The sequence below is a fragment of the Lissotriton helveticus genome, chromosome 10, assembly GCF_964261635.1.
Source record: "Lissotriton helveticus chromosome 10, aLisHel1.1, whole genome shotgun sequence".
Lineage (NCBI taxonomy): Eukaryota > Metazoa > Chordata > Amphibia > Caudata > Salamandridae > Lissotriton > Lissotriton helveticus.
The window spans coordinates 1,201,387,696-1,201,397,933 of record NC_136071.1 but is presented as its reverse complement, the minus strand read 5'-3'; the positions used below and the strand labels follow the sequence as shown (position 1 = coordinate 1,201,397,933).

The window sequence follows — 10,238 nt, the reverse complement described above, 5'->3', positions numbered from 1 at the left end:
GCAGTATACGTGCCACAACAAGCAGGAAAATGCATAGTACGAGCATAGTCAGTATAGCAGCTACTCCATATATAATGAAGGGAGATATCATCATGAAAAGACCATAGAGCCTAACCTCCCTCCCCTTGCTAAGAAGCAGTGTTATTATATATTGGAAGGTGTCTGGGCTTTGTCAGTAGACCCTATACCTCAGCCTATAGGTGGTAGATTTACATCATAGGTGCAGTCTCGCTCCTCTCTCAGGAAAGGTCCCTCTCCACGTGTCTGCTACCTATTTGTGCATTCCAATAAGACCAAAGTACGTTGTCCAAACATCAGCTGCATGGATATGTTTTGTCTAGGTGCTAAGGCCTGGCCAGAACAAAAAAACAAGGGGCATTGTTGTTCGACCGTGCTCACAATGTTCAGTCAAACTTCCAGGAGCCTGCAGAGTGTGAACACAGCGACGAGTTCTCATGTGAAAACTGACATAGCAAGTATTGCAAAAATACAGTCATGTAGTACCGTGTGCAAATGAGCGGGCAAGCTGCAGCGTGCTCATGCTAACTTAGTGAAGACGACTATGTCCCGATGGCCCATGTGACACTCCTTCCTTCCAAAAAGGTTCGGTGAGAAGCCGGATGGCCTTGCCTTGCTAATCACTGCAAGTGTTTCTCTGGACAGCAGATAGGAAGATTTCTCATGGCTTTGCTGTTTTTTTTATTTGCATGACTAATATCAACCTGCTGCTAAAATAATATGCTGATTTCGCACACAAGAACCTGCTTCTTAACTGACGTCACCATTCAGAATATTAGTTCTCTAGGCCCTAAGCCTCATTCTAACACACTCGAAAGAGTTAGTGCCCTTTGTGTTGATATAAACTGAGGCCCTGTTTGTATGTAATGTTTGCATTATCAGGCCAGCCGTGCTGCACACAACATACCTGTCCTGGAGAGGTACCAGGCAGAATAGTAAATGGGATAAACAGGGTACACCTGTGCAGCAGAGGTACTGGGCACATCTCCAGAGTGGGTACACTGGGCACTGGGTACAAGGGAGCCACCAGGCATACACCTTTTACAGCACTTAGGACCCCAAAAGGCAGAGTGAGTCAGTTTGCCACTGCTATCCTTGTAAGCCATATTTTTCTTGTGTCCCCTCAGGGCAGGATGTGGTGTGTCAGGATGGCACGTGTGTACGCTGGCACCCAGCGGGTGCTGAAGAGGGGTGCTGACCTTCGAGCACCATCCATACGGACTCTCTGTATGTCTGCCCACCTACCCAGCACCGCCCCGAAGCATGTGCCCTGTGCCTGGCATCTGCACGACGATCACTTTGGTAAGTGCCAGTATGCCCAGACTTTGATGCCCTTGTCTCTATGATGTCTGCACATATTTAAATCAGCTCCACGGGGGGTGTGGGCAGTGCTGATCAGTGCATACATTGAATTTGTCTATAGATGTGCTGGGAACGTGTGGTACCTCTTGGGCTGTTCACCACTGCAAGAAGAGAAAAGTGTTTTTAAAAGAAAAGATGAAATGTCACTCAAGGTTTAAAAGTTGAATGGTTCAGCTCCTTACTACGGTTCGGAGACTGAGAAGTCTGTCTCCAGCCTGAGATGAATCCTGAGAACAGAGAAGGGGGCAGAGGAGAGAGAGTTAGGGGGGCTGCACAAGCACCAGTCTTGGGGGCATATTATTAAGGAGATGCGATAATTATCGCAAACCGTGCTTAGCGCGATTTACTTTATCGCTGGATTATATTGCTGTGTTAGTGATGTATTATCAACGTTTTGCTAACAGGCGATGTAATTCCAGCGATAGGGGCCGATTATAAGGAATGGCGCGTGAAATCCAGCGATGATTTCACAGCGCTAAGGAGAAGCTTGCTGATAGGGGAGTGTGGACCTAACCTGGCAATCCACCTCCCATTATCAGTATGCCTAAGTCAATTTAAAAGCAGGTGTTACATTCCTGCGATAACCGCGGTTAGCGTGGTTATTTTTATCGTATTGCGCGGGTCTGCTGCATGGCTTCTAAATATTGCGAAACTGTGTTAGCGAGTATTCCCATGTTGCTGTGCTCAGGAACGCCTACTTTGCATGTCATTAGTGATATTGATGCTCACATGCAAAGTCCCAAGAAAACACGTGCCAACGCTTGTTAGCATGTCCTTGTGAATAGGGTGATTAAAAAATCGCCGCTTTTTCGCCGCTATGTGCCGAAAAAGCGGCGATGTTTCCCTTGACAATAAGCCCCTTAGAGTCTTGGAGAGGACTTGGCCTGTGGACACCAGGAGCGAGTGCAAACACACCTTCATCTAAATTTAAAACTTGAACAACACTCTGATTCGGGCTGAGTATAAGGCCCAGTTACCAGGGTGTTTGTAAGAGAGACCTTTCAAAAGCTTGTGCTGACAATGCTTGTTTTGTGAACATCCTTAACTTCAAAAAGTCTCAAGTATACAAAGTGCTTTCAAAGATTTGGACCTAAGACTCAAAACAGTGCGTAAAACTTTGAGAGGTAATCTACTCCTTGGCTATAAAATATTTTTTTTAGAACATTGTTTTACCTATTTTACAAACATTTATGGAAGCAAGCCAGGAAGCTGCTCCAGTCACAGTTTCCTGGGCGCACTTCCGGAAATGTCATGTCACGGTTGAATGACAGGTACATTTTGACTATTGAATTGTATTCATAATATAATTCAGTGTTTGGGAACAGTGTATTCAGTTTTTCCACCACGGGGATAGTCCTTCCATTAAAAGCCTCAAAGTTGGAAGTTGGTTCCTTTCTTCTTTCCACCTTTGAAAGGCATTTACTTCCGCCCTCCCACCATGGGCGCTCAAGAAAGCACAAATTAAGCACGCTTGTGGTAACTCAGGAGTGTGATGGAAACAAAGCGGCAGATTTACAAGAAAGTGACTCAGTGCAGAACGCAAGCCCTTTGGCTGCGCCGCATTGACTCACTTGCAAAGCACAGGGATGCGACATATTTACAACAACATGTTGCATCTCTGTGCTTCCCCCTGCGCTGGCGCACAAACTGCTGCCATGCGCTGGCGCACGGTACCTTGCAGCATGGTGCAAGGATGCCTGCGTCGTGGGGAGATAGTTTTTGTTCTGGAAGGGTTCCCTTCCTGCACTAAAACAATCTGGAAAATGCGGTTTTCAACTTCTCTGTGTGCTGTTTTTATTATTTCACCTATAAATTGAATGGTCTGATAGCTGACTACTTCAGTGCCATTTTCTAGGAGAGGAAGGATTTATTTGTTTTTGAAGGTATTTAGCAAGATGAGAAGTGAGCAGGTGGTGTGAGTTAAGTTGAGCATTTAATGCTTTCAAGGGATGTCCAGAGGGATGCTATGGTGATGTCTTCTTCACAGGTGTGGCTTTGAGAGAGGTGAAGATGACTGTGAGATCTTTACCAGATGGTGTTGTGAGGGTGTGTCCTGTGTTGGCTTGGATGGCATTATTGCTGTTTGTGTGGTGCTTCTTATGAGTGGTCTGAGGAGGCCTTAATACATTTCCATAATTTGCACATGCCAGGAATGGTGAATATGACAGACGCTGCTTCACAGGGGGCAGTGAGGCTTGGGTGTATAGTGTGACTTTGCTATGTGTCCTGGAAGTGTCATCTGTTAGGCAGTGAATGGGGCAGCAGATACACAACTTCAGTTGATGGCGAGGGAAGCTTTGTTCCCCCTAGGGGGGTCCTTCAGCCCTCTCAGGTGCATCATGACATGAACAAGCTTTGGGTCTAGTTGCAGATCTTCACCTCAGCAGAGCCCAAACCTCTCCCCCGCTGGAGTCTGGGGTTGGATGCAGGGTCTGTGAGGGAGAGGCAGCTTTCACACCTGCTATGAGTGAACATATCTCTTTCCTTCTGTCCCTCAGAGCTCCAGTACGCCGACACCTGCATGCGGTTCAATTTCATCTGGCTGCGGGATCACTGTCAGTCAGACTCATGTTACAACTGGAGGACGCGCCAGCGCATACTGGACACTGCCAGCCTGGACCTGGACATCAAGCCGACACGCGTGCGAGTGGATGAGTCCAGGCTCCACCTCACCTGTGAGTGCAAGGGTTGAAAGTAACTCACATGTCCTCTGGCTCACCCCGCCTAGAGAGTTGGGGCAGATTTACATGTCTTTGTTTGGATGTACGACATTACAACGCATGCTTTTACAACGCATGCCTTTACGACGCAAGTTTTACAACACATGCCTTTACAACGCATAGTGCTTTGGGGCGCTGGATAGTGAATTGTTTAATTTATTATTCCAACTCCAGTCCCCGTGGACACTAGGGAAGGTGTTGGATAGTAAATTAAACGTATTCCCTATCCTAGAGCGCCCCTCAGCGCAATGCGTTGTAATGGTTTGCGTTGTAAAAGTTGTGTCGTAAAGGCACTGCGTGGTAAAAGTTGTGTTGTAAAGGATTTTTCGTCTTTGTTTGATATTGTCAGAACTTGTTAGGAGGCCAGGGGCCACAAATGGTTACTGGACCTCAACTACAGTGGTTCTCACATTTTACCACTGATGTTGTGGGCACTAACTAATGGTGGGTGGTGAACTCCGCTCCGCCAGCGGAGTTTGCAGAGTTTTACCCACTCCGTGCTCTGCTGGGAACGCAGAGTTTGGCAAAAACTCTGATTCCACGGAAAGGCAGAGTTTGCCGCGCCACCCACCCCTACTTTACAGTCATCCTCATTCAAAGATATAAATGCTGCATGCGCTGTGGTGGAAAAGTCTCGCATTTCTGTTGTCTGAGTGATCGCCAGCTGCACTTAAATTATTTACAGCATACAATGTAGGCAGCGTAATTGAAACACCTCTTAGTGTAAGCTGCAACCTCACTGTGAATTAATTGAAGGATATGATTTGAGCTATGCATTCTTTGCGGTATCGCGCAGAGAGATATCTATACTACTATTATAAAGAGAGAACTGTGACCTTTGAGCCAGGTAAACTCGAAAAGTACACCACCAATCACAACACCCAATACAGCGTTGGAAAGGGGAGGTCCAGGAGATGGACATAGGCTATATAAATGGACACCATATACACTAAAAAGGGGGGGGCGCCATCAGTGGTAAAGTAGTCCCTTCTGGGCGTTAGATGTGGGCGTTAACATTCAGAGAGGCAAGTTGTGGGCGTTAGATGGCGAGGAGAACATTGAGATGCGAGGAGATGTCACGGTGCAAAACCAAACACACCATTCGCGCTCACAGTGCAGAGTATTTCAACCATTCGTGCTCACAATGCAGCGTATTTCAAACGCGCAATAATCACAGTGCAGCATATTGCAAACACGAAATATTCACTCACACACACATCTTCGGGTAGGCAGATTCATTGACCAGGGCGTTACCGTTGTACGCTGACATCAGGGACGGGGCGCGGCTTGCATTCACAGCTGACCAATCACGCCACATAACTCGCATAACACATGCAAGCCTTGCGAGGAATATTTTATAAACGATTTCACCATTGGTCACGCTCCTGTTTGTCACAGGGGGATGACCTCAAGCAAAAGAGGTGCGGCTTACACCGCGTTTCACGGCTTAGGTGAGTAAGCATTCTGCCGTTCTGAAGCTGCAATATTTATCGCACGGAGATATCATACATAAAGAAAACAGGCTTTCGCATGGCCCTTAAGCGAGTCATCGTTCACCACAGTACTTGTGTTCTAAACCTAAGAACAAAGCTACGGATTCACTTGCCGCTATCTGTGTTACCACTGTAACATCCCACTTATTGCAGCGCTAAGGAGAAAACTTGACTTCAGGGCGTAAACAAATATTTCACTCGCCAACATCACCAAGTGCTACATAAAATATCGTCTTGGCAGAAGCAACAACATTCTCACGGGGGGGGCAAGGACAAACAAGGAAACACGAGTAACATTAACTAGAGGGACCTTTCGCCAACAAGATTACACAATTTACTTTTCGAACCCGGACAACGTCGGGACGGGCTGCTAGTAAATTAATAAACATATGACTTGTTTATGTACATGCAGGCCAACGTCTAGCGGAGTAAACCAATACCAAACATAATGCTTTTCTAGTAAGAAAATAACGTATTGGGCAAACCGTGTGCAGTGTCGTGAATCACGGGCGGTTCCCCATTATCACTCCCAAACTCACTCACTCTGCACTGATGCGCGGTGCAGCCGATATCAGATGAGTCCGTATGGAAGTACTTGCACACATACGCACTCATCACCCTAATGCAGTGCAACTGATACCCAGCAGGTCAGTTGGTTATACTCTGCAGACTCTGAAGCCCCAAGCCTCCTTCCACCCTTCAACGTACCACGACTATCCTACCCGCACATATTGGCGACGCCGAGGTAAGCTGACGCCACTCGACTGATGACCCTTGCTCAAGCTAGATTCATCAAATGCTCTTAGATTCAGTTAATTTACAAGCCAAGCATAACCACAACCTTCACAGTAGGATCCGGGGTACATGTCCTGGGAAGGAGTTTTAGTAAAGTCGGTGAGTGCTTGGGTCATGTTGGGGGGGTGTTCTTAAATCCGTTCTGACACCTGTAATAAAAATCATAGTGATTTACAGAATTATTCTGTCCTTTTATTAAAATGATTAGAGTGCGTGAGTAGTAGATATAATTATAGGACTGAGTAAAGATCGAGGGAGAGCAAAAGATCAATGGATTTAGAAATAGACGATTGTAGAGCTTGAGCGCATCAACAGCTGAAGAAGAAGGTGGAGGGAGCACCTCCATTATCTAAGAAGATTAATATTTCTATTTCTACCACTGGCTCATTACTAAAGTTTATTAATGCCATTATTAAAAAATAATCTGGGAGGAGGTTGTGAAAGTTTATTCTTAATGGGCAACAAATTATTTGTGCGAAGTCGTGATTTTAATGATACATTTGACCGTAGCGATGAACTGATGATTTTGTACAAAAAAATGTCACCTAGAAGCATATCAATAATTCAACATCGTTGATCCACCTTTACGCGCAGGACTCTATTTACCTAAACTTGTCGGGCCTCATTGATGAAAAGTGACGCATCGCTGCGTGAAAACAGCGATGCGTCACTTTTCACTGCGCCCTCCTTGCGACACCAATGATGCGTCATATTTACAGTATGACGCATCATGGCGCAAGGAGTTACAGATACGTCAGTATTTCTGACATATCTGTATGGCGCAAAAGTGACGCATTGCTGGAGTGTGTCACAAAAGTGACGCAACTCCAGCAATGCGTCCTTTCACATGGGGCAAGCCCCATGTGAAAGGGCCTGCGTTAGTCTTACGCCTGCTGTGAGGCAGGCGTAAGAAATTGACGCATTTGTGTCCTAGAGGTGGCGCAGTGAAATCTCATAGATTTCACTGTGTCACTTCTACGACCCTTTCTTGCGTCAATACGTCCCCCTTGCATACATTGTACCTGGCGTAGGTATAATGTGGCACAGGGGTTTGCAAAGTGACGCATCTACCTAGATGCGTCACTTTGTAAATATGGCGCAACAAGGCGCATTGTTTACGCCACTGGTGCGTCACAAAAAGTGACGCAGCGGTGGCGTAAAAGTGACGCACCGGCGGCATAAAAGTGACGCACCGGCGGCGTAAAAGTGACGCACCGGCGGCGTAAAAGTGACGCACCGGCAGCGTAAAAGTGACACACAGCCTCATAAATGAGGCCCATCGTGTTTCCGCTGTTTTGCTCATCCTGCTCCGACCCCTCCCAATCAAGCGCCCGCCGCGAGTCTTCTCTTCCCACAGTTCCGCGGATCACAGATGGCTGACGCAAAGGGATCGATATATTAGAAAGCGTGTATTGTGAATGAAACTTTCCATCGTGCACCTGATGCATCATTTTCGCTGCAAGTGTGCAGAGGAGCGTGGGCTAAGAGTGTGAGCTATGAGCTATTGTCTGAGAAATGTTTTATAATGTATTGTAAATATCCAGAATGCAGCTGCTGAGCATGAGAAAGGGAGCAGGAGATGTTCTCTTACCTTAAGACAGGAGTTAGTATTGATGACTCAATAATATCAAAGTGTGATTTTCCAGTGTGATCTAACTAAGATCATACCATGCTGACTCTGCAGTTTCATTAATTGTTCTGCATACATTGTATTAAAAAATTCCTATTTTTGAGGGATTGGTGGCGACTTTTCCTTTCGCTCTCAAGACTCTGATTATTTCCAGATGTTCCCTCACTTAGGATACTGTCACTTCTCTTTAAGAGTCTGGCACTTAGAATCTGGGTGCTTTAATTGTCTAATTAGGGATTTATTTAGACTTTATGACTCTGTATTCTGATTTTTGAAGCTTCAAGAGAATCCATGCATTATTTTCTGTATTGTTTATTGATCACCTCTGCTAATTTGTTGATAATGCTGCTATCTATTGAAGAGAAGGAGGGGTGGGGGGCAGTCCTTTGCCGCTAGACCAACAGATGGGACTCTGGAGCCGGAGTGCCCAAAATAAATATCAAAGGGTATCAAAGAAATTGGAGTTCAGAAGATTATTGGGGCTCGGCTCCCACAACGTCACAGTGCCATCTGCTGCCCCCTGGTGACTGAAGCATGAACGGACATAACCTGTGCTGACCCCTGGTGTCTGTGGTTTGGAATGACATCACAGTGCCCTGTGCTGACCCCTGGTGACCGAAGCATGAAAATACATAACAGTGTCCTGTGCTGACCCCTGGTGTCTGGTGTATGAAAGGACATCACTTTTCTCTTTGCTGCCCCCTGGTGTCTTCTTAAAGGTTGTCCCACTCCCTGTATCAGTATCTAGGGACTGGGGGGAACCTAGGTAAACATGGGGGGGGAGAGAGAGAGAGAGAGGGGGGGGAGAGAGAGAGGGAGAGAGAGAGAGAGAGAGAGAGAGCGAGAGGGAGGGAGGGAGAGAGAGAGGGAGAGAGAGAGAGAGAGAGGGAGGGAGGGAGAGAGAGAGAGAGAGAGAGAGAGAGAGAGAGAGAGAGATATGGAGGGTGACAAAGAGATCGAGAGAGAGAGAGAGAGAGAGAGAGAGAGAGAGAAACCCTAGTTTCCAACAGCAATGTTGTTATCGGCCCTGGATTGGAGTCTCTGAGGTAGAGGATGGCCCAGTGCTGCCGCTGTGTACTGTGACTCACCGGCAAGAAGAAACGCGCAAAAGGTCTCACATTTCCTAAAGTTAGAGCTGTTGGTGTTAAAAATGTCAATGTTTTGTACTTTTGTTTTTATTTAATACCAATTGCAATAGAACTATGCATATATAATTACTCAACTGCAAATAAACACACAAAAGTAAAAAACCTTGTCTTTTGCAACGCCAAGAGCTCTAACTTTAACAAATGCGAGACCTATGTAGTAACTTCATGTTGTGTTATAATGGTCCCTGTTATGTGTTCCTTCAATGGTGAGTACTACATGCAAGTGAAGGGGACCGCCATGGGGTGTCCTTATGCCCCAGAAATGGTGATTCTCTTCATGGCACAATACGAACAATCAATCAATCAATCAATCAAGAAACTTGTATAGCGCGCTACTCACCCGGAGGGTCTCAAGGTGCTTGGGGGAGAGGGGTCCGCTACTGCTCGAACAGCCAGGTCTTGAGTTGCTTCCTGAAGGAGAGGTGGTCTTGGGTAAGATGGAGGTGGATGGGGAGGGAGTTCCAAGTCTTGGCTGCCAGGTAAGAGAAGGATCTTCCTCCCATGGTGGCTCTTCGAATGCGTGGAATGGCGGCAAGGGCATGGCTGGTCGATCGTAGCTGGCGGGTGGGAGTGTAGAAGGTCAGGCGGGTGTTGAGGTGCTTGGGGTCCAGGTCGTGGAGGGCCTTGTGTGCTTGGGTGAGGAGTCGGAACGTGATTCTCTTGCTGACGGGGAGCCAGTGCAGGTCTCTCAGGTGTCCGGAGATGTGGCTGTGTCGAGGGATGTCCAGGATGAGTCGTGCGGAGGCGTTCTGGATGCGTTGGAGTCTTTTCTGCATTTTGGCTGTGGTCCCGGTGTAGAGGGTGTTTCCGTAGTCCAGTCGGCTGGTGACGACTGCCTGGGGGACTGTCTTCCTGGTTTCCGTGGGGATCCATTGGAAGATCTTTTGGAGCATACGTAAGATGTTGAAACACGATGATGAGACGGCGTTGAATTGTCTGGTCATCGAGAGGAAGGAGTCCAGGATGAAGCACAGGTTGCATGCGTGGTGCGTTGGTTTGGGTGCGCTGCCCAGGGCAGGGGGCCACCAGGAGTCGTCCCAGGCAGAGGGTGATGATCCAAGGATGAGGACTT

General features: G+C 47.0%; 1 protein-coding gene across 1 annotated transcript in view; it reads left to right on the top strand.

Annotated features, from left to right (window-relative positions):
* Positions 1-1,151: 1,151 nt before the first annotated feature.
* The window catches only part of LOC144785687 (trimethyllysine dioxygenase, mitochondrial-like), a 135,438-nt gene continuing 126,351 nt past the window's right edge, over positions 1,152-10,238 (top strand). The window contains exons 1-2 of the mRNA XM_078664481.1: positions 1,152-1,320; positions 3,879-4,055. Coding sequence (XP_078520607.1) covers positions 1,152-1,320; positions 3,879-4,055 — 346 coding nt within the window. The remainder of the gene's footprint in view (positions 1,321-3,878; positions 4,056-10,238) is intronic.